The 25,198-nt window shown below is 44.8% G+C and overlaps 1 protein-coding gene across 2 annotated transcripts; it reads right to left on the reverse strand.

Annotated features, from left to right (window-relative positions):
- Window positions 1–1,371: 1,371 nt before the first annotated feature.
- Window positions 1,372–24,821, reverse strand: LOC138798725 (uncharacterized). 2 transcript variants are annotated; one of them, XM_069979291.1, is made up of 8 exons: window positions 24,726–24,821; window positions 10,787–10,884; window positions 10,635–10,695; window positions 10,124–10,221; window positions 8,538–8,646; window positions 7,626–7,714; window positions 6,257–6,679; window positions 1,372–3,903 (listed from the first exon to the last, which is right to left on the reverse strand). In XM_069979291.1, exons 2-8 carry the CDS (start codon window positions 10,841–10,843, stop codon window positions 3,565–3,567), a joined length of 1,176 nt encoding a protein of 391 aa, XP_069835392.1. In that variant the 5' UTR covers window positions 10,844–10,884; window positions 24,726–24,821; the 3' UTR covers window positions 1,372–3,564. The 2 variants fall into 2 exon arrangements, with proteins under 2 accessions (XP_069835392.1, XP_069835391.1); XM_069979290.1 differs by having other exon boundaries at window positions 6,257–6,730.
- Between the last annotated feature and the right edge of the window lie 377 nt (window positions 24,822–25,198).

Consider the following 25,198-nt stretch of genomic DNA (forward strand, 5'->3'; position numbering starts at 1 on the left):
ATCAGTCTTAAAAATAAGCAGGCAAAACGCAGGTTGGCTTTATACAATTGTTCTGCGTTAAAATATGCAATTGCGTATTTTTGGAGCATGAAGCTACTTCCTTTTTTCGCACAGGTTGTTAACAACTGATGCTTTGCTAACAAGCTTCACGCTTCAAAAATACGCAATTGCGTATTTTAACGCAGAACAATTGTATAAAGCCAACCTGCGTTTTGCCTGCTTATTTTTAAGACTGATTCACGCAGCAAATACGTCAAGTGGGTTTGTACCCTAAAAGCATCACTCAGAATTTTTTGTATGGAGGCATATTTAAAGAGGTTATCAGGAGAGCCAAAAAGGTCCCATTGCTTCTGGTCTCCAGTGCTGCACTTTCTTCCTCTAATCATCTCTGGTGATAACTACCAAGATGAGAGGGGGGGGGGGGGATGTAGCAGGTGAAACCACACCCACATGCAATGTCCAATAGCTGCTCAATGTCACTGCCTGCAAAATGCTCCCACCCCCCTCTCATCTAGGAAGGTATCACCAGAGTTGGTCAGGGGGAGGAAGTGCAGCCCCGGAGAGCAGAAAAGTTAGGACCTTTTCTGTTCTCCGGATAACCCCTTTAAGTAGTAGCACTGATATTTTCCTAACTAGTGTTTTGTTGTTTTTTTTAATTTTGGACGATTCTCTATTTTTATTTGGGGGGGGTGAGTGTGAGTGATACTGTGTATAAGTGACAGTGGTGGGGAGTAGTGATACCGTGTATATGTGACGGGGGGGGAGGAGTAGTGATACTGTGTATATGTGACAGTGGGGGGGTAGTAATATGGTGTACATGTGTCAGTGATGCTGTGTATATAGGAGCTGTATACAGTGGGGTTATGTATGGTCCTTTCCCCCTGTTCCCTCATTATTAACCCTCTGTCTCTCCCTGGTGGGTTGCAGCCCCATTAAGCAGTGTGGGCCTGGCTCTCCCGCTCCCCAGTGTGTCCAGGACCCGACCCTCCGGCGGACGTGGTAGGTGGACGCTGGGTGATTAGAAATGATTATCTGGGAGTCAGTGTGACCGGGGTGCAGCTGTTCATAGCCCCCATTATCCCACGGCTTCGTTCGGGTCCTCCTGTGAAGATTTGATTGTTTTAAGATACAAGCGATTTTATGTAAGAGGGACAGTCAGAACCCGAGTCCCTGCTGGTGTCCGGATAGTGGATGCTGAGTACTCAGAGACCCCTACTCTGTATGGAGGATCATCGAGGATACATGGACAAAGTCATACCACGGTTAGAGGCCTCGCTGATACTATGTACGTATGCTCAGCTAGCATAAGCGGCTGGAGCCATGCACCTCACCGCCCTCTTCGAACCGCCCGCCACAGCGCACCTCACCGCCCGCCACCGCGCACCTCACCGCCCTCTCCGGACCACCCACCATGATTTTTTGTGAAAATCAAATTTACGATTTTCACAAAAAAAATCTAAAATAGATTAAAAAATTCTGGGCAAATTAATTTGATTAATCGCCCAGCCCTACCCACCTAGTGTCTACTATGTGCACCAGAAGTCAGTCTCTATGCAATTACATGGAGAAAGTGACTTCTGGTCCATAAAGTAGAGGCTGTGGGTTTGACTCCATGTGCACACTGTGCGGGCTAACACAAGGCAGAAATAGGAATTGTCATTTATTTAAAAAAAAAAAAAAGACAACTGATAAGAAAACCAAACTAAACTATGTAACCAAAGGGGAGGGAAAAAAAACTCCATAGGTTATTCTCATTATTAAAGACTATTATGATCAAGAAATGCATGGTGCATAATGTTATTATACATCCAGATAGGAAACAAGTGAGGACACCCCTTGTTTTTTTTTTATGAAAACATATGAATCTTTGATCTTCATAATAACAGAAAATAAAAGTATTTGCAGCACTTTCTGCTAAATCCAGGCTTTACCACAAATTAGCAAAGATCAAGGTAAAAACTGCATTATGGCTGCTGCACTGTGTAAATAGAGGACCCGGCCTTGACTTACACCTCAGCATTTAGTATGGTTTGCTCTTTATAATTGAAAGGTGTGGTTTCACCATAATAACATTCAACGACCATTACTGTCACTTTTTGAAAGGTCACGTTTTGATCGGTCAGGGTGTTCAGACCCCATTAATTGCTACATAGAGGCAGAAGAAGAGAACAGCCGAGAGCTTCTCTCCCAATCTCATTACAAGAATCAGGTTCTTTATTAAAGGGGTGTCCCAAAGAAAACCAGTTCTATACTGATGCATTATTTTTATTGAAACATATTTCGAACGTACATTTTTTTTAAGTGTAATTTGAAAGCTATAAACTCACTAATCCCATGTGCCTGCTTTGTTTTCTATTGCCCTTGCTTACGACCCACTGGGCATCCACTAAATTGGGTCACTCATGCTCAGCGCATTCAAAGCCTTCTGGCGGGGGTCCCGGGGCCTGTCAGATGGCAGATCGCAGACATGGGGAGAAAATCCTGAGGCCGGACTTTTTGTGCAACAGAATTGGAAATTAACAAAAATTGTGCATGCAAGGGAGCTCTCTATCATCACACAGAAGCCTCTGGTGGCACTTGCTATTCTCCGATAACGGGGGACCTGGACTTTCCAATGGTAATGGTTCATCTTTGTGCTGTATGGAATAAATCTGTTTCTGCACTTTGGAGAATAATTTTTGGACAGTGCTAACCTAGAGTACCACAACTTTTATTGGTTTGTTATTTACGGTCAGTGGTGAAAGTGTCAGGTTCAGTTACACCACCTTTATCTCCATATACTGTTTAGGTGAAGGCCAAATATTCATATGTTCACATGCATTAAAACTTCACATGGGGTGTCCTTACTTTTTGACATGACCGCATATAAGGATGATGTCCTTGGATAAGAACGTCTTTTTACTGTAACAACATCTTTTACATAAAACAATGACTGCTACTCTTATCACGAACTCTGGTGAAAACTGGGCCTCCCCATGGATGAGAATGGCTGACATGAGATAGCAACGCATGAAATGAGTAACAATAAGAGAACTCCATCATCCTGTGTGGTCCAGACAAATTCTCCAGGTGACCCCATTTTCCTCTCTGCTGTAGGTGATCACTCCCCCTCCCATAGAAAAGATTCAGTATATGAGCATTATGGATCTCATAAATTCCTAAATGCAAATTAAATCATCTCCCCGTTGTCAAACCATGTAAAAGTAGAGTTATATATTTTCAATGGAGTTCATACCTCCCGGCTATAGACTACGTACATCCACATCTACAGGGTTTTCAGACTGCAGGCTGAGGGATAATGGATGGGAGGGAACGGAAGTTATACACAATGCTGTAACGCTACAAACACAGGCAGAGAAAACATCCAATATGATTAGTATACAGCCATCACATCATATTTACATAAGGCAAAGAGGAAAAAAAACAAAACTACTGGACTACTGGAGTTACCCTTTAAAACAGGATGAGGAGCCCCACCTATGTGACATTTTACACGGGCGCAGAGTCACAGCTCGTCCTGGCCATTTGGTGAGGAGAAGTATGAGGCAACCTATAGGAAGGCGGTCAGCTCATTGCATTCGATGAGTAGTATTGAATGGGGTAATCGGCAATGTACGATTCTTCACTTAATTGGTTAAGCATGCCCTTGTATAAAACATCCATGATAAGAACTTCAGCCACAAGTCTCTGTTTTTCTTCCATCTTCCGTAACTTTGATGCTACCGTTATACCAAAGGCGTCATATTCGTCATTGTTTTTTGACAGGATGGCTGCGGCTTGAGTGAGCAGCTCATTGCTCAGGTCGTCATCATTGTACAGTTTGGCTTTCTTTCTCTTCCTTATAAATGGCATGTCCTCCTGGGGGTCGTAGTCTACATCCTCCGATTGGCTGTTACTGGTTACCTGAAAGTTGCATGTTTGAATGTCAAAATCTTTCTGCATCAAATGGTGAATACAATCGCTATGTGGGTATATTGGGGTCCCCTCTCTCTCCAGAATGTGATCATTATGACCAGTTCACTGCACCCTGCAGCCTGTGACCCAATACTGTCCCTATGGTTTTCCCCATCCTATCTTGCCAGCTGTCATTAGGCAGCTTTATCCAATCCCCACCTGATGATGATGGTTTGGCGGCCCCCAACCCTTGGGTGTATTATTTATGTTTATAATTGCAAAATCTCCGTGGCTGGGGTGGTCACTTTGTAGACGCCAACCCCCAGCTTTCCCAGAAGCCATGGTGGAAGATTAGGGAACTGCAAAATATAATGGGGGCTACCCAGTATACCGCTATGAGGAATTCCTACTGACTTATTAACTTATCACGCCTTGAGATTCCGTAACTGGTAGTTGGCGGAGTTACTTAAGAGTCTCGCCCCCTTTTAAATGGCGCCTTTTGACCTATCTTCCAATGCTACCTGCAGATGCATCATTCACGCTAGTCGGGTTTGGGGTCAGATGTTATTCTTATGGCTGGAAATTAAATAGAAGCCAGCACTGATTCACTAACCCAAACAAACTGCCCATTGTGTGAATGCGGTATATGGCTCGGAAGCCGAACGATTTACATTGGCTTGATGTTATATCTCCCACACACACCAGAGCAGAGTTTATTGCTAAAATTATTTGCCCAATGATTATGGAGAAAGGGGCCTATAGAACATGTAGTACCCTGCAGCAATTTCAGAACCTTTGGGCAATGTGGATTGACTCTGGGAATCACTAGGAGTTTGATTAGGTCTTTTCTGAGAAATCTCTACGATACAATTTTATTTAGTTTCACTCCCAAAATACTCAGTTACCTATGCACTCTCATGTTTTGCATGTGTGTGCCATTTTTGGTTATAAGATTATAGGGGCCCCACCCCCAGTGCTCCAAACAGCCTTAAACTACAAAATTGCACAGGAATGGCGAAGAGGATGAAGGTAAGAGACATTCCTTCATCCTCAGCTCCCTGTGCACAATAGTGAACTATCAGCAGATTAACCTGCTGATAGTACCCTTTAAATGTAAAAACATGTCCCCAAACAAGCCCTTTTAAAGGAGGGATGGACCACCAGGAATGTCACTTTTAAACTGGGTAATCTTCCACATATCCTATCAATACTGAGCTATTTAATGCAAAAAGTGCCAAAAAGTTATACAGATTCAATAAATTATTTCTATAAAAAAATGCAGTCTTCCAGTACTTATCAGCTGTTGTATGTCCCGCAGGAGGTGGTGTATTCTTCCCAGTCACCCACAGCGCTCCTTACTGCCGCCTGAATTGCTACTGCACTAGACAATTCCTGATATAAACAAAGGTGGCAGCAGGGAGCACTGTGACAATCTGGAAAGAATACACCACTTCCTGCAGGGCATACAACAACTGATAGGTACTGGAAGTATTTTTTTTATTGGAAATAATTTATAAATCTGTAGAATTTTCTTGAAGCAGTTGATTTGAAAATATTTTTCTCCTGAGTCTTTTTCCCAGGTAATGCATAATAGAGATTAAACACGTTTAAAGTGGACCTTTCCTGACATGCCTATTTTAGTATTCCCCATTCAATGGCAATTTTAAAACCAGTGTTACCAGTTGGGAGCTTGCCCCTGCCTTGTCAGTTTTGATTGAATAATCTTAGATAGTGTAGGGACAGGCCTCCAACTAGTAAATCCCAGTTGGCTATTTAGGTATACATTTTTAGTAAAAAATAACAGGAACAGCTATAGATGAACAAAGATATAAGAAAAGATGTTCTAGAATTGTTATTTCATAGGGAATAAAAAGTATTTACTAAAACGGGCAAGACAGAAGAGGCTGCAGGACCTTTAAAAGGGAACCCCCGGAGCACAGTATAAAGCTCCTGTTCAGCTCGCAGCACGAACCGGCCGCGGAGAAAATGAAGTTTTAATCCGCCAGCGTGTGGCAGGCAGAGACGGGCAGGTAGTCCCTGCTCTCTGTCTGTCAGCGTGCTTGAGTGACAGGGAGAGGCGCCAGTAAAGGGCCTCTGTGCCTATCATTCATCCCCTTCAAGCGTGCCGACAGACAGAGAGCGGTGACCCGCCTAGGTGACTACCTCTCCGCCTCTACCTGCCACGCTCCGGTGGATTAAAACTTTTCTCCGGTAAAAAGATTCTGCCGGTACGTGCCGCGAGCTGAAGAGAAGCTTTATACTGTGCTCCAGGGAACCAAAGACCACAAACAGTGAGAAGAAAAAAAAAAAAAAAAAAAAAAGTCAAAACATAACAGACAATTTATCACCTAACATGAAATACCTGAGACACATTAGTGGAGTCCTCCAGAATCTCCATGGTCTCATTGGTCTCATCAACTGGCTCTTCTTCTTGTCGGCATTCCTGGGATTCTCCGGAGTTGGATAACTCTTCTTTTGGGGAATCCTGATCAATTGTGAACTTAAGCAGGTCAAAGTACCACAGCCGGGGCACATACACATCTTCAGCGGAGGTAGCAGTCTTTTTAGAGACCTGTACTTTGTTAAATTCTTTCTTGAAGACTGTTCTCAAATTGGCAATCTTATGTTTAACAAACTGGATGTTGGCGCTTGGGCATACAGACCGGCAGAGGTTGACCATGCTGTCATACGCCTTCAGTCTCTTCTGTTTGTTGGAATAGTCAGAGATCTTCACGTTCCACAGGCACGGAAAGGACCGATACATGTCTATGAATTCTTTCAGGAACTGTGGATTCATGAGATATTCGGAATAAATTTTCTTTTTTGAGAGATCCATCTATTAAAAAAACCATTTATCACTTCTAACATCACAATCGGCAAAGTAAAAGTTAACCGGTAAAAGTTAACTCCATCAAAATTACTTGGTTCAGCCACGCAGCCATTTTCCATTTTAATCCAATGCTGCATCTACATGAAAAACATTCTAGGGTTAAACAAAAAAATTAAGTTCGTCACAGCCTGACCTCCTCTTTTAGCTACTGTCTTACCTAAAAGTGCCCATGCATCTTTTACAGCTTCTTTGACTAACAGCTATTCCTCCCCCATACACATGTACGCTCTGTTCTGCCATACATTCATGTGTTCTCCATGGGGATAGAGGAGTAAACTGCAGCCAGCTACCTCAGGTGGCAGCTTATTTCCAGAGAACAAAGTAATCAGGGACGACAACATACTAGATAATTTTTTCTTTAGGGTAGCTTCACACATACCGTATCGCTGTGTTTTTTACATGCGCGTTTTGATTTTCACATGATCATCATGTGAAAATCAAAACACGCATGTAAAAAAACGCAGCAAAAACGCAGCGATAAAAACGCAGCGATACGGTACGTGTGAAGGCACCCTAAGGGTGCCTTCACACCTACAGGATCTGCAGCAGATTTGATGCTGTGTTCAGTTATTTAAATGAAATCTGCTGCAGAAAATCAGCTGCAGATCCTGTAGGTGTGAACGCACCATTAAGGGACCCCCATACACATTACAGTCTCATCTGTCTGGCCGAGACAGATTTGGTGGAATTTTTTCTGAAGTGTATGGGGTCTGTAGGCCATGCCCTCTTATGGTATAAGTTCAGAGTACCTTTTCTACACTTTTGACAAGAAGTTTACAAGACAGGATTAAGAGACGTCCCAATTTTTTCTTGGCTGGAACTACCATCAGAAAAAAATTACCTTATGAGCACTTGCACGACTACTTTTAGCAGGAGACCACCATTTCTTGTAAGGGTTTCGCAGGGAACTTCGCCTTGTGTTCATGTGTACTGAAATAGATAATAAACATGAAAAGAATGTAGTGTATAAACCCTTTGATATTTGGGCACCCAACATTACTAAGTCTAAGCTATTCTATCCTCCCCCAAAACTATGTTGGATGGTGGCCTATGGTTTACCATATACAGCTTTCTCAGAAAATATAAATTGCTTATTTCCTGCAAAAGTAGTATTTATGTACACTGATTGTTCCTGGTGACCCGGTAACATAACTTTAATTCTTTTGCTTTCCAGGCTTAAAAATTTTGGCAGGATATACCTGTGCTCACATTTCAGTACCTTATGTCTTTCCCATTCTGTCTACAGCAGCAGTGGTGAGTGCAATACCATATTCATACTTGTGTTGTTTGGGGGCAGCCTTCCCCGCCGGTGTGCTGGCCAGGTTCTGGTGGGGCATTTTGGGTTTGGTCCTGTGACATTGGGGTTGCAGGGCCATTCCATGGCCCCCCTTCCCTGCATGTGCACGCTTTGTGGGGTTGGCGGTCGCTGACTGACACAGTGTGGAGTTAGCGTAGGGACCCGTGTGAACCAGGGGACCTGCACGTGGTACATGGGGCTATTATGGTTTGATAAAATTATATACCAACATCCTGGCGTTAGTTTTTAAAATAGGCCTAGCGGCATTAGTATCAGCCATAGGTGGGATGTGCAGTCGCTCCTTTCTCTCCATGTCGTATCTTAAAGGTTTTATGTTTCAACACCCTCATATTATAAACAGCAGTCTGGGCAACTCTTGATTTCACTTACTGGACAGATTCATTTTACTCTTTAGAACATGTGCAATTGTGCTATATAATAGATACTATTACTCACCCGGGCTAATGTCAGCAGGAATCGCCTCCTCCTTAACCCTTACACTCCTCTCATTTTCTCTTTGAATCTCTGGACCAACATCAACTACCACAATATTCAGATTTTCCTCCTAAGTAACACAAAGACAAAAACTCAGGATATATTATTATTTATAGTGGGCAGTACTATAGCAGTAGTACTCTTGTACATAGGGGCAATATTACAGCCGATATATTCTTGTGCACAGAGGTTAGTATTACAGTAGTTATATTCTCGTACATAGAAGGCAGTACTGTAGTACCTTACGTTGCAATATTAATTGGTTCCAGGACGACCATTGTATCTTGAGACCAAAACTCTATGGAAGTTTTCAGGAAAAATAAGCAGATAACTAATAAGGGTAAAGAAAGTCCTTACATACAGAAGTCAGAAAGAGCTACTGGAGACTGTAGATTACTTTTTATGTAGCGGACTGGAGCATTTTCAGGGTCCTGTACAGATCACACAAGGTCCCAAAAAATAAAATGAAGCCGCATATGTAGTGGACATGTGGTATCACATTATACTGTAGGGAGAAGATACTAGACAGCCACTGAATTCACTGCAGTAATACTGGGGTTTTACTAATAAAATTGCCACTTTTATTGGTCAATGATCTAGTTTTTCACGTGCCGCAGATCCTGACTGTCTGTAGAATTGCATGAGGAGTCTGGTCTCAAGTTACGATGGTCCACAAAGACCCACTGTATGTTTGAAAATATTGTAACCTGTGGCTACTGTGAGTTGTGGGACCATTGTATTAGTTTTACTAATGTGCATAGAAAGCATCCTTTTAGTAATCATATTCTTGTATATAGAAGTCAGTATTAGACTATTTTCACACTACGTGAAACTACGGCCGTAGTTTTGCGGGGTGGGACATAGCTTTATTTTTAATGGGATCCCGGCTGGAGCGTACACACATCGTATGTGCTCCGGCCGGGATCCCATGTGGCGCCGGAAAAAAACGGACATGTCAGTTTTCTGCGGCCGGAATTCAGTGAATTCCGGCCGCAGAAAGCCCTGTCAGTTCACACAGTCAAGCGAGCGGCTCCGGACGCTCGCTTCACTGTGGGCTATGGGAAGCTCTGATGCGGGCGCGCGCTGATGCGCCTGCATCAGAGGTCCACGGCCGGAAAGATCACCCGGCCAGTACTAAGACCGGCCGTTCCATGACGCGGCCGGGGTCACGGAACGGCCGGTTGTTCACGTAGTGTGAACATAGCCTTATAGTGGTTATAGTCTTGTACATATAAATATTATAGTAGTTATATTCTTGTATATAGGAGTCAGTATTATAGTAGTTATAGTCTTGTACATAGGAACAGTATTATAGTATAGTAGTCCTATCCGTGTACATAGTAGGCAGTATTATAGTAGTCATAGCCTTGTACAAAGGAGTCAGTATTATAGTAATTATAGTCTTGTATATAGGAACAATATTATAGTAGTTATAGTCTTGTACATAGGAGGCAGTATTATAGAAGTCATAGTCTTGTACATAGGAGGCAGTATTATATTAGCTATATTCTTGACTTTTAGGACTATATTCTGTATGCCACTGATACCTTAATATGTTTGTCAGCTGGACCAACGTCCTCTTGGCGATTCTGTGGATAGCGAGGTGTTGGACATCTTTCTGGCGAATTTCTGTTACTGGAGCAATCTGTGGGAAACACATACAATGACTAAACACTGTATTTTTGAATCTCTACAGGGACCTCATACTCTGGAGTGTGCTACTTGTCTGCATGTCTTTCCTGCATGTTCCCCACAACGGAGAGACCTATTAAAGAGTGTGTTCAGGGATCCTGGGCAATAGTTACTATGACCTGTATAGGTAATTATATTACCAGGTCTCTTTCACCATAAATTATAGAAGGATGAACACCCTGAACTGAGTATAAGATACACAGAAGGTTATGCTGTGTGATTTGGGGGGGGGGGGGGGGGGAATTATGTGAAGAAGAGAACAGTGGTCTAACACTGATGCCCCCTTCTGGCCACAAGTGGGAATGCAGAATAAGACACTTCTCTGGTAAATGTACAATAAGACAGACGTGCTGTGTAAATACTCACCTGTGCTAATATCTGTGGGTTCTTCCTCCTCCTTTATCTTCACAAGCCTAAGAAACTCCCCCTAAATGTTTAATGCAACCATGTTAGTAGACTTAACAACTATTAACAGGCAATATATGCAGTACTAATAGTCACACTAAATTCTGTAATACCTGTGATTTCTGAAAGGTAACATTCACACCCTCCTTCTTACATTTCTTATCATCCATTGCTTGTCAGTACAGTAGTGGCATACAGTAAAATGCTGGTGCTGGAAAAGAAAAAGGGGCACAATTTTTTTTTTTAGGCGTAACATTATTAGGCGTGATGGAAATTGTAGTTTGCAACAGCTAGAGGACACAGGTCTATTATGTACCTATACCCAAGACTGTATCTATGACCTCTACAATTAAGGCCCTATTCCACGGAACGATTATCGGCCGTATTTGGCCAATAATCCTCCAGTGGAATAAAAGGCAATGATCAGCCGACATCATTCATGTCGGCTGATCGTTGCTGTCGTTTGTCTTTCAACCATGTTAAAAGACAAAACTGCGATAGCAGCGATCTGCTGCCGTCGCTCGGTGGAATAGGAGCGGTGGCAGAAGACCGCCACTATCCTCCATGGGCTGCCCGGACGATCTAGCGATCACCCAGACAGCTTCCCCGCAGCCCCTTCCGCACTCACCCGCTTGCTGCCGCCACGTGTAATGGCTGTGGCAGCGAACAGAGAAGCAAACGAGCACTGGCAGCGCTCGTTTTCTTCTCACAGTCAGACCGTGAAATAGGGGCTTTAGAGAAAGGGATTCTTTACTGTAAAAGCAGTAAAACTATGGAGGTTTCTGCCAGAGGAAGCCTTCATGGTAAACTTACTGGATATTTTTCTGAAGTGTAAAAATGGGAGAAGTTACAGAAACTAGTATGCCACAATACTTCATGCCAACAGATATAAAAAAGAAAATTGTAACAAAGAAAAAAAAAAGAGAACAAAAAACACCCAAAAATGGGTCAGGTCAGCCATTTACCCTCACCAGCCTTATGCTGGGAGGGTAAAATTATATTATTACTTAAGCACGTCTGTAAAAAGCTACCTAGCACTCCATATGTGCAGCAGGATAACTTTTCAAGACCCCGGCCTCTAATACTTTACTACTATTGAGAGTATTGTAATGTAATGTAGTGTAGTGTATTACAATGCTGCCCAAGGCGCTTCCGGCAGGTCCGTGCAAGGCTTGCATTAGCAGCAGAGTGCAGAACTGCCAAGTTTTTGAAAAGGTATTCTGCTGCATGAACGGAGTAATAGGTACCTTTTTAAAGAAGTGCTTCAGCTTCATGTATCACAGAATGCTAGCGGTTCTAAGATGTGCGATGATCCTACAGTCCATAGACCGATGCTAATGACCATGCATTCTCCCAGAGCCCAAATCATAAAAAAATCTGTTCTTACATTGATATAAAGACATAAAAAAGTGAAGGGAAAAAAATAGCTGTATAACCGTTCCTCTTTAAGGTTCTGCAAAAGTGTTATGACGTGCCTGTATTAAAGCTTTTTCAGCACCTAAAAGAGGAACGGTTATACAGTGGTTTTTTTTTTCACTTTTCCATGTATATTTAGATATGAAACTGTAAACTCTACGTACACAGATACCATCTGTGCACAGAGCTCTGGGAGTCGGGTCGTGACATCACCATGTTATCCAGGAAGTGAAGCCTTGATGCAGTAGTAAGTGCAGGGAAAAAAAGCACTTAATCAGCATTTCCCGTAATAAGTGTATATTGGGGAGTTGAATAACTTTTGGGGGGCAATACAATACTTTAATAAAAAATGTTGCCGAACTTCTTCAACTCCCTGGTGTGATTTATCACCAGCATCATCCAAGCTTTCAGGGGTATTTTATTCTTGGTTGTAGTACAGACCAGTGGAGCTTCAGCACAGCAGTGGGGGACCAGAAGAGGAGAGTATAGCATGTGTATCATATATACCACCCCCTGCCCTTTTATCTAGGTCAATTAAAGCCATCCCTCTATGGGCGATGATCCAGACAAAACTTTTTTTTTATTACTTCAAATTTTTTTTTATTTAGGTGCAGTAAAGAACAGCATGCACTATAGTAGACATTTGCTGGCACACTTACCTGACCATTGCAAGCCTCTGGTAGACTGGCACAACTTTAATAGACACATTATCAATATGTCATAACCTGATGGTGCTAGTCCTTAAAGGGGTAGTGCGGCGCTTAGCAATTATTGACAAAATAACACACATTACAAAGTTATACAGCTTTGTAATGTATGTTATGTTAGTGAATGGCCCCCTTCCCCGTGTTCCCCCCCCCACGCTAGACCCGCAACTGTGGTGCATTATACTCACCTGATTCGTGTCGAACCCTGGCCGCCATCTTGTGACCAAGATGTAATCTTCGGCAGGCCGGCCAAACCGCTGCAGCCGTCCCTCATGCCGGCCCCCCTCTGCCGCATCATCAGCTGCTCAGCCACGATGGGCTGAGCATAACTAAGCTCAGCCAATGGCGGCTGAGCAGCTGATGACACGGCAGAGGGGGGCCGGCATGAAGGAGGGCTAGTGCGGTCCTCCCGAAGACTACGTCACTGTCCCCAAGATGGCGGCCGAGGTCGACACGAATCAGGTATGTATAGTGCACAACACTTCCGGGGGTGGGGGGGACGCACGGGAAAGGGGGCCATTCACTAACATAACATACATTACAGAGTTGTATAACTTTGTAATGTGTGTTATTTAGTGAATAATTTTCTAACGCCGCACTACCCCTTTAACCCCTTAACGACATCGGGCGTAAATTTACGCCCTCACAGCCTGGTACTTAACGCACCAGGGCGTAAATTTATGCCCGATGTTTCACACACAGCGATCGGGGAAGATGGCCTGCTATAATGTATAGCAGGCAATCTCTGCTCGTCGGCACGGGGGGTGATTAACCCCCCCATGCCGATGATCGCTGCTATAGGCTGATCAATACAGATCAGCCGATAGCACCTGAATACAGCTTTCCGGGTCATCGCTGACCCCGAAAGCAATGGCGATTGGTGCTGTCTGGGACAGCACCAATCGCCATAAGTTACAGAAAGATGGCGCTGGTGCCACCCCCACGATCGCCATGATAGGCCGGCCAGTACCGGCCGGCCCATCACAGCGATCTTACAGTTAAAAAAAAGTGTCTGGCGGGGTTCTGCACCCCTCAGCTAGGTAGCTGAGGGGTGCAGAACAGGTGTGTGTGTGGTGCAGGTGTACCATAGTCACCTGATCCTGGCCTCCGGAACGAAGATTCGCGGTCCCGCGCGTCCTCTTCTCCTTGTCGCCGCCACTTCCGGGTTCGTTCGGTCTTCGTCGGGAATCTTCAGCTCTTCGGGCTTTTCCGTCGCCCCCATCTTCGGCCATCTCCATTCTACTGCCCCCTAGCGGCTGATCAGTGTATATTGTACACTGATCATTTGCTTTGGGGTAAAAAGTTTTTGGGTTTTTTTTCCCAATTTTTTTTATTTTTTTTTTTATTCGCCCTAACGCCGCTGAGTGCTGATCAGCATCGCACCTAAGTGCGCCGCTGATCAGCAACTCCTCCTTTTTGGCGTAGGGGTGTTTTTCCCCCTATATCCTACCGCCACTGTCTGCTGATAAGTGCCGCACATAAGTGCGGCATTTATCAGCAGCTTCTTTTTTGGCGTAGGTATATTTTTTCTTACTGTCAAAAAAAAACGTTAAAAAACACTACATTACACCACACTACACAAAATAAAGTTTTACACTACACCAGAACACATTTACATACCCCATATACTAGTTCCGGTATAAAGATGGCCCCCAGGGTGTTTTCGGCTTCGGACGCATACGTTATTATTGCCTCCGATCCTTCTTTCCTCTATTCATCCTCATCATCCAGTGACGTGTCTGGGGGTAGCGTAGCGTACGCTGCCCCCCAGACACGTCTTTTCCGCCGGTACCGTCCAAATAAGAGATGACGGTATGGCTTGAAATTCTACAAACTCTGTGAGAGTACCTCAGGGTATACTTACAGATTTAGGGTAGGTGCACACTGCGGAATGGCGAAGGATAACCCTTTGTGCATTCCACAGCTGGCACCTGCCGGCCAACTGATGCAGGCGTGTGTCTCCACCCGTGTCATAGACTCTATTCTATGCACGGGCGGATTCCATCGTCCATCCAAAGAATGAACACATTGGTCGGAGAGCGGAATCCGCCCGTGCATAGAATGGAGTCTATGACACGGACGGAGACGCACGCCTGCATGAGTCTGCCGGTGGGTGCCAGCTGCGGAATGCGTGAAGGGTTATCTGTCGCGATTCCGCAGTGTGCACGTACCCTTAGAGTGTATAAAGGAAGGGACACCCGAATCCTGCATAAACCCCCCCCTCCCATCCTCGGAGTTAGTGGGAAGATCGTTCGGGAACTGATCTTCCCACTGCTGGATAAAGGTTACCACCTGTACGGGGATAACTTTTAAACCAGCACCCCCTCTTCTGGTCCCTCGCTGCCCAAGCTACTGTAGCTTGCGGCACGATCCAAAAATATCAGAAGCCGTAATAAAGCCCAAATATTTAGCAGCCATGGAGCGGACCCAGCGCTTCTGGATATGAAGGACCCTGTACCGCACCAGGACAACATTTTCCAGGTGACGTCCCCCACACTGGAAAACAGGAGACCCCAGAAGAAGTGCAGAGTGTGGCGTAACAGGGGGATCAGGAAGTACACCATTTTCCAGTGTGACACCTGTCCTGATCACCCCGACCTCTGCACCCCGACCTCTGCATACTGGATCGCTTCAAGGTGCACCACACGTTATTGGGGTTCTACATTATCTAAATTCTGTCCCTTATTCCTATTTCAGGGGTCACGTTGATCTAGGGATTATTCTAATTGCCATTATGGAGTCAGGAAGGAATTTTTTCCCTGTGATGAGGCTACTGTCGTCTGCCTCACAAGGGTTTTTCCTTCCTCTGGATCAACACAGGTTGAATTTGATGGACACCTGTCATTTTCAACCTTATAAACTAATAATTGGCCTAATACCCCCAAATAAATTAAAATTGTCCCTTTTCCCCAGCTAAATAGGTATGGCCGCCATTCCAATTAGAGGATGCCATGATGCAATTACAAAGCCTCTGTGCCGCCAGGACAGTAGAAACCCCCCACAAGTGACCCCATTCTGGAAACTACACCCCATAAGGAATCTAACAAGGGGGGCAGTGGGGATATGGCCCCCTGGTGACGGCCACATTTGGGACGTGGAAATGAAAAAAAAAAATTGTATTTTTTATTTTCACACCACATGTTCTACATAAGTGCCCATCACCAGTGGGGTCCATATCCTCACTTCACCCCTTGTTAGATTCCTTATGGGGTGTAGTTTCCATAATGGGGTCACTTGTGGGGGGTTTCTACTGTCCTGGCCGCACAGGAGCTTTGTAATTGCGACATGGCCTCCATCCTCCATTCCAGCCTCTAAATGGCGCTCTGTCCCTTTGGTGGCTTGCCCTGTGCCCATATGGCACATTATGTCCACATGTGGGGTATTTTCGTACTCAGGGGAAATTACCCTACACGTTTTGCATTTATTTTCTTTTTTAACCCCTTGTGGAAATGGAAAAAATCAAGGCTAGACCAACATTTAGGGTAATTTTTTAAAAAATTTTTACTCTAAATCATTGATCTTGTCATGATTTTTTCATTTTCACAAGGGGCTAAAAGATTTAAAAAAAAACACAAAATGTGTAGAGCAATTTCCCCTGAGTACGGAAATACCCCACATGTGGACATAAAGCGCCATGCGGGTGCAGGGTAAGGCTCCAAAGGGAAGGAGCGTCATTTGGTTTTTTGAGGCTGGATTGGATTTCGAGGGGCCATGTTGCATTTAAAAGCCCCTGTGTTGCCAAGACAGTTGAAACCCCCCACAAGTGACCCCATTATGGAAACTGCAACCCTCAAGGAATGTAAAAAGGGGTGTAGTGAGCATATGGACCCCACTGGTGACTGGCACAAATGTGGAACAATGTGGCGTGAAAATGAAATATTACATTTTTTTACACTATAATGTTGGTCTAGCCTTGAATTTATCATTTTCACAAGGGGTTAAAAGAGAAAAAAAAAATGTGTAGAGCAATTTCCCCGAGTCCGTAAATACCCCACATGTGGACATAAAGCGCCATGTGGGTGCAGGGAAAGCCTCCTAAGGGAAGGAGCGCCATTTGGATTTTGGAGGTTGGATTTGGCTAGAATGGATGATAAACGCCATGTCGCATTTACAGAGCCCTCGTGCTGCCAAAACACTGAAAACCCCCCACAAGTGACCCCATTCTGGAAACTACACCCCTCAAGGAATCTAACAAGGGGTGCAATGAGGATATGGACCCCTGGATGACGGGCACATTTGTGCCATGAAAGTGAAAAAAATGAAAATTTTCACTTTCACGTCACATTATTCCACATTTGTGCCCATCACCAGTGGGGTCCATATGCTCACTGCCCCCCTTGTTAGATTCCTTAAGGGGTGTAGTTTCCAGAATGGGGTCACTTGTGGGGGGTTTCCAGTGTTTTGGCAGCACGAGGGCTCTGTAAATGCGACATGGCCCTTGAAATCCATTCCAGCGAAATCCAGCTTCCAAAAGCCAATTGGCGCTCCTTCCCTTTGGAGGCTCGTCCTGCGCCCGCTTGGCACTTTATGTCCACATGTGGGGTATTTCTGTACTCAGGAGAAACTGCGCTACACGTTGTGTTTTTTTTTTCCTTTTATCCCTTTGTGAAAATGAAAAATTGAAGGCTAGAACAACGTTTTAGTGTAAAAAATAATTTTTTCTTTTTTCACGCCATATTGTTCGGAAAATCTATGAAGCACCTGTGGGGTCCAGATGCTCACCTCACCCCTTGTTACATTCCTCGAGGGATGTAGTTTTCTAAATGGTGTCCCTTTAGGGGTGTTTTTTATGTTTTGGCACCCCAGAGCCTCTGCCAACCTGAAGTATAACAGAGGCGTTGAAATTCACTAGGCGCTTCTTTGTATCTGAGGCTTGTGGTTGTGTCAAATAGCGCAATAGGGCCACATATGGGGTATTTCTATAAACTGCAGAAACGGGGCAATAATTATTGGGGTGCATTTCTCTGGTAAAAGGTTTATAATTATGAAAAGTATTCGATTACAATAAAATCTCTGCACAGAAAATTAAAATTTTCAAATTTCTTACACACTTAGCTTTTATTTCTGTGACTCCCCTAAAGGGTTAAAACACTTTCTGGATGTGCTTTTGCAGAGTTTGGGGGTGCAGTTTCTGAAATGGGGTGCTTTGTGGGGCTTTTTAACATACAGTCCCCTCAAATACACTTTAAACCTGAACAGGTCCCTAAAAATATCTGATTTTGAAATTTTACTGAAAATTTGGAAATTTGCTGCTTATGTTTTAAGCTTTCTATTGTCTAAAAAAAATGAAAGATAGTTTAATAAATGCTGCCAACATAAAGTAGACATGTTGCTAATGCTATTTAATATATAATTTATGTGGCATAACCATTTTCTGTATAAGCAAAAAAGTTTCAAAGTTGGAAAAATGCATTTTTTCACAATTTTTCATGTTATTTTGTTTTTTTTCATAAAGATTTGTTATAAGTATCGACTCCAATTTACCAGAAATGTAAAGTACAATATGTCACGATAAAACAATCTCAGAATCAGCAAGATAGGTAAAAGCATTCCAAAGTTATTAATGAATAAAGTGACACTAGTCAAATTCATAAAATTTGTCTCTGTCCTTAAGGCCATTTCAGGCTCTGTCCTTAAGGGGTTAAAGTGTCACTGTTGTTAGAACTTTTAAAACCTAAATGAACAGTAGATGTGGTATAAAGCAAGTTTGCAATTTACATTCATTATTTTTTTTTAGTTATCATGAAGAACACAGCACTTCCTATACTTTAGTTTAAACACAGAAAGTTCAGCATTTCCCAGGCCATCTGAGCGCTCACAGAGAAGGCAGTCATGTGACTGATGGAGACATTGAGCTGTCACACTCTAGGACTTCATGTGTTCTGTCTGTTTTTTTTTTCAACCAGCACAAGACTACAAATCTGCCTTCAGGAGACTGGACCTGGATTTCTGGTAAGTATAGCTTTGTTTTACAGCATGACAACAACTAAAATGATGAATGTAAATTGCAAACTTGCTTTATATCACATCTACTGTTTTAGATTTTGAAAGTTATAACAGGTACATTTTAAAAGCAGGCTTCTAGTGCTGTAAATATAGACCGTGTGGTGCCAAGGGATTCTGACTAAAGCTGAATTATTGCCAGTTGAGAAATGTAACTCAGCAAAGTGGCAGGAATTATAAATGTGATTACAATTAAACCTTTACTTCAAATACTCTATGTCGTTCATATCACCTTAGCTTATACATGAGAATTGTATGCCCATGCAAGATAATCCGTGGAGCCCAAAACCTCCAGTACAACGTGGATGTTTTACAAAGATAACCATAAGCCCTATACTGGCACATAGATGTCATAAGCCCTACATATAGGACACCTCCTTCAAGGAAAATGTCTAGCCAAATTTGGCAATAACAACTGACCAACAGAGATTTCTGAAGCCAGATGGTTACCTTCATGAAACAACCATTTTAAATAGACTCTTTCAGCAGGTTTATGCTGTTCTATCTCAGGGTAGCATAAACTAGTAGTCCAAACACACAAAATGCACCAACTTGCTTTGGGTGTGATGTGTCAATATTAGGGGAACGCCTCAAATCCCCTCTCCCATGAAGCTTTAAAATAAAATAAACTGACACAACTGTTGCAGTTCTCTTTTCTTTTATATTCAATATTTCACACTTTTACAATAGAAAATTAATTGGAATAATATTTCACACCCAAGTGCATAAGATACTTAAATGGACCCCGTCGTTGCTTCCGGCATGGTTGCTGTTAGAGTCCTCGTATCCTTCAATCAGCAGAGACCTCCATGATGGTCGGGAGGCCAGATGGTGGCGTAGTAACGCACGCGACGTTTCAGGGAGACCTTCCCCTTTCTCAAGCGTATAACCATAACTACTACGCCACCATCTGGCCTCCCGATTGAGCTAGACTGGAGGGGGCCGGGGGTACGGGAGGAGGCTATGCTGGCTGAAATGGACTGGAGGGGGCGGCACAGGAGGGGTGGACTGGGTGGGACGGAGTGGTGCTCCCGGACCCAGGCGACACCCCATATGCTCTTCAGCCCCTAATTTGCATAGGGGCAATTAGCGATTTTAGGAAGATTGCAGAGGCGCAGAGGAGGGGTTCTAACTGCTATCACCTTCTCAGGTAAAGAGCTCTTGCGGCATATCAGCAGGTTCTCTAAGCAGAACCTGCTGATAGTGCCACTTTAAAGTGACTGTACCACCAGGCCCTGGCTGAAGCACTGGAGGTGGGCCGACCCACCCCCAGTGGGAAGAAACCCCAGCCCCTCCATGACGTGACTCCATTAGAATCAATGGAACCCTATTATAGAGGGGCTAGGGTTTCCTCCCACTGGGGGTGGGTTGGCCCACCTCCAGTGCTTCAGCCTGGGCCTGGTGGTACAGTTACTTTAAGGCAGCATAAACCCAGTGACAGGTTCCTTTCAATGACACGTAGACGTACGTCATTAGAATGAGAAATTATGCACGGCAGTGGGAAACTAAACATCTGATATCTACAACACCAGGTGAACCAGTGAGATAAGGACTTTATGGTTTTACTGCACACAGAGGATTATGGTGAACTTTTACATTTTCCTGGAATATCCTATTTAAAGGGGTTGGCCACTTTATAGTAAAACAGTTCAGTGTACAGTATTAGTAAGTGTGCTCACTGTATATACTGCAGGGCTCCAGATGGCGACCAAAATGGTCGCCAATGCGACTGACATTTTGCAAATGGCGCCCAGATTTATTAATCTGGGCGCCATTTGCGACTGGCCCCGGCGGCGGCGCGCTGTTTCTTTAAGATGCGCGGCTGATGCGCGGCTGCCGGGGATTTCCCATCCTATCCCCGGCAGCGCGGCGCATCAGTGAGCTGCCTGGGGCCCTGACTTCCGGCACAGGAAGCGCGCGTCAGAGACGCTTCCTGTGTCAGAAGTCACAGCCCCGGCGTACAGGGAGCTCACTGACGCGCCGCGCTGCCGGGGATAGGACGGGACACCCCCGGCAGCCGCGCATCAGCCGGGGACAGCGTCCGAAGAAGAAGAGGATCGCCGGGGGAGCGGGTTGTCAGGTGAGTTTGTGTGTTTATTTTTTTTAAATATTGCTTAGCATAGAGGAAAGGGGGGGGGGCTTTATAATGGGGGGAAGAGAAGGGGGGCATCTATAATGGGGGGAGAAGAGGGGGCATCTATAATGGGGGGGGGAGAGGGGGCATCTATAAGGGGAGGGGGTATCTATAAGGGGGGGAGAAGAGGGGGCATCTATAATGGGGGGGGGAGAGGGGGCATCTATAATGGGGGGGAGGAGGGGGCATCTATAATGGGGGTAGAGGGGGTCATCTATAAGGGGAGGGGGCCATCTATAAGGGGGGGAGAAGAGGGGGCATCTATAATGGGGGGGGAGAGGGGGCATCTATAATGGGGGGGGAGAGGGGCATCCATAAGGGGAGGGGGTATCTATAAGGGGGGGGGGAGAGGGGGCATCTATAATGGGGGGGAGGAGGGGGTCATCTATAAGGGGAGGGGGCCATCTATAAGTGTAGGGCAAACTGGCTGCAGACACTGGGAGATAGATATATGCACAATTATTATTATCAGGGCCCCTCAGGTGTCTGTATTGTAGGGGGTCACTTGCATTAGTCACTAGGTGAGATATATATATATATATATATATAGATAGATATATCTATATATATATATATATATATATATATATATATATATATATATATATATATATATAAGTCTAGCTCAGTATGTATAGACTGTTGAAAGCTTTTAAAGGGAACCTGTCTCCCCCGGTGACGGGGTGACAGGCTCCCAACCCCCGTTAGAACCCCCTATACTCACCTCATCGCGCCGGGTCCCGCTTCTGAAGATGGTCGGGTCCCGCTTCTGAAGATGGTCGGGTCACGGATATCTCAGCCGCTGCAGCCTGACGCGCACACTGAGAGATGAGTCCAACGCTCATAGAGAATGACGGAGCGCTGGACTCTCCTGTCATTCTCTATGAGCGTTGGACTCATCTCTCAGCGCACGCCGGCTGCAGCGGCTGAGATCTCCGTGACCCGACCATCTTCAGAAGCGGGGTGAAGATGAGGTGAGTATAGGGGGCTCTAACGGGGGGTTGGGAGCCTGTCACCCCGGTACGGGGGTCGACAGGTTCCCTTTAAGTTCAAGTTCAGAAGAGTAAGCCTCATTAAAAGGCTAGCCAAGTGAAGCTGAAGTACTGAGTCAGACTGTATATGGTTGTCAAGTTGCAAGTTTCCATGTTGAACGTTTTCAAACTAAGAAAAGAAAGGATCTAAAGGAGGAGGATGCTGCCGTGGCCTCTGCACACAGTAAGTCCCATTAAACATAACATTAATTTTACATGGTTTAAAATGTTGGCGACCAAATATTCTATTTGGCGCCTAAATTTTTCAGGTTAGGAGCCAATGGCTCCCAGGTAAATTTTTTAGTCTGGAGCCCTGTACTGACAGCAGGTCCCTGTGTACCTCTTAGAACTAAAATCAGACTCCCCTCCTCCAGGCTGTACTTTCCTGCTCTGTGGTGAGTCTGTCCATAAGATGGCCGACATGGAGGAGCATGTGACCATGCCCCGCCCCCCCAGTCACAAACGGCAGTACAGTCTATCCAAGAAGTAAATAAAAACTGACTTCAAAAAGTGTACAAAAAAGGAAATTATTCATCGTGAATGAATGTAAAGTTATGCATCTGTATAGTAATTGTCTGCATGTGCCATATGTTCTGTAATTAAAGTGTCCCTGTCGTTATAACTTTTAAAATCTTAGTCAACAGTAGATGTGATATAAAGCAAGTTTGCAATTTACATTTTTATTTTTATTTTTTTTTGTTATCATGGAGAACACGGAACTTCCTGTTTTCTGACAATTATTTTTCTCACAAAACAGTAAACAGTCAGAAAAGAAGTCCTGTGTATCCCAGGCCATCTGAGCACTCACAGAGAGAAGGCAGTCATGTGATTGATGGACACATTGAGCCGTGACTCTCTGTACTGGCCGAAACTCCTGTGTTAAAGGACAACTCCGGCGAAAAAAATTTTTGGCTTATTTAACACACATTACAAAGTTATATAACTTTGTAATGTGGTTAAATACCCGGTCTGGCCCCCTTCCCCCACTTTCCGACTCCCGACCCCCACCCCGGAAGTTAAAGAATGTATACATTACCTATTACGGTCGTCACGGTCCTCTTCTCCCGGGCGGCATCTGGTGACGGGTGACGTCAGAGCTGGGGGGCAGTCCGAGTCTTCTTCCTCTTCGGCGTCTTCATTGAGAGTGAATGGAAGAGAAAAGGCTGCTGGTGCACATGCGCACCAGCAGCCTTTTCATTGGCTGGAGCGCATCACATGGCTTCCAGCTTGCTCAGCCTTTTCTCTCTCATGGACCTGGAAGCAAGAGACATCGCTGGACGGCGGACGCAGGTGACGGTGAGGCGGACGGCGGGCGAATGGATGGCGGAGGGATGGCGAGTATGGTGTCTGTGTGTGTCTGTTTTTTTTTTTGGGGGGGGTGCCGGAGTTGTCCTTTAAAGGGGTTGTCCGGCGATAAAAATTATTCACAGAATAACACACATTACAAAGTTATACAACTTTGTAATGTATGTTATGTCTGTGAATGGCCCCCTTCCCCGTGTTTCCCCCCACCCACGCTAGACCCGGAAGTGTGGTGCATTATACTCACCGCATCTCGTGTCGTCCACGGTCTCCGATCGTCAGCAGTGACGTCTTCTTCGGGAGGCCAGCGGATCTTCCCGAGTGCCGGCCGCCCTCTGCAGCGTCATCCGAAGCTCAGCCGCGATTGGCTGAGCATAACTGTGCTTAGCCAATCGCGGCTGAGCTTCGGATGACGCTGCAGAGGGCGGCCGGCACTCGGGAAGATCCGCTGGCCTCCCGAAGAAGACGTCACTGCTGACGATCGGAGACCGTGGTCGGCACGTGACAGGTAATGTATAGCGCACCACACTTCCGGGTACACGGGTGGGGGTGGTGGGACACGGGGAAGGGGGCCATTCACAGACATAACATACATTACAAAGTTGTATAACTTTGTAATGTGTGTTATTCTGTGAATAATTTTTTATCGCCGGACAACCCCTTTAAGTCTGTTTTCTTCAACCAGCACAAGTCAGAAAATCTGCCTTCAGGAGACTGGACCTGGATTTCTGGTAAGTACAGCTTTGTTTTATAGCATGATAGCAACAACAAAAAAAAAAAGTAATGAATGTATATTGCAATTTGCTTTATATCACATGTACTGTTGATTTAGACTTTGAAAGTTACAACGACAGGTACACTTTAAGGAGTAAAACTGGAGTCACTGATTTGGGTGGACTTGGTGTGTGTTACATTAACCCTTCCTAGTGGTGACAATGTAATTCCTGTGCCCTTACTGCTGTTATGGAGCCAGAGCTGGTGGTTTTGCTAGTAATACATTCACACGACCTTCGTCCCTTACTTGTCTGACCGCTCACAGCCCAGCACCTACTCGTCTCTGCTGTGCCAGGATATAATGCTGGTGGAGGCTGGTGCATTGAACTGAACAGGCTGGTCCAGTACAGTGCAGTACTATAGATGGCACACAGGGGAGGAGGGGGGGGTACTGGTGCAGAATAAAATCATCTCCAAATTATATGGAGTTTTGTGGTGGAAACAACGCTAAACTGTTCTATTCTCCTTCATGATATAAACATAATGAGATAATCTCGCCCCCTCTCTGTACAATGTGACCACACAGGAATCACTGGAGGGCAAATCTCTCTTGACCACTTCATGAGGACATTTAGTGGCGTGACCTCCCCCCTCTGCAGCATGCTGTGCATATAAGGGGGGTGACAGGAATGGCCGCCACATACCAGGTCCTGCAGACAATTTCACAGACGATATCCATACTTACACAGAGAAGCTTCGTTGCTCTTGTTGACTAAATCGCCGGAACTGGAAATATCGGCATCTGTGACGGGCCGCCGCTTTTACTTCCGGGTTTTGCGGTCCATTCCCCTGCTAAACACTGCGTTCCAGCGGGCGCCTGCGTAATTACGTCACGATATACGTTAGCGTTGCGTTCCACCTTGTATTTGCGTTCCAATAGTGATAACCCAGTAGTTTGTTGGATTATAACTGTGGCCGTTGGTTATTGGTTGTCCTCTGTTGTCCTGTTGTTACTCATCGCTCTGAACTACATTTTGCTTTATGCTCCCTATTTTTTACATATCATTGTTGCCCGCGAGTAGTAAACACGTCTTCTGTATAACTAAGCAAGCGGTCTCTATAGTAACCATCTAGAACAAAAACCTTCCCATACACAATCCAGTGTAGCATCAGCATAGCAGTGCTCTTGATCTTCGACAAAATGGCCGCCGCCGTGAA

Source organism: Dendropsophus ebraccatus, chromosome 8 (genome assembly GCF_027789765.1).
Source record: "Dendropsophus ebraccatus isolate aDenEbr1 chromosome 8, aDenEbr1.pat, whole genome shotgun sequence".
NCBI lineage: Eukaryota > Metazoa > Chordata > Amphibia > Anura > Hylidae > Dendropsophus > Dendropsophus ebraccatus.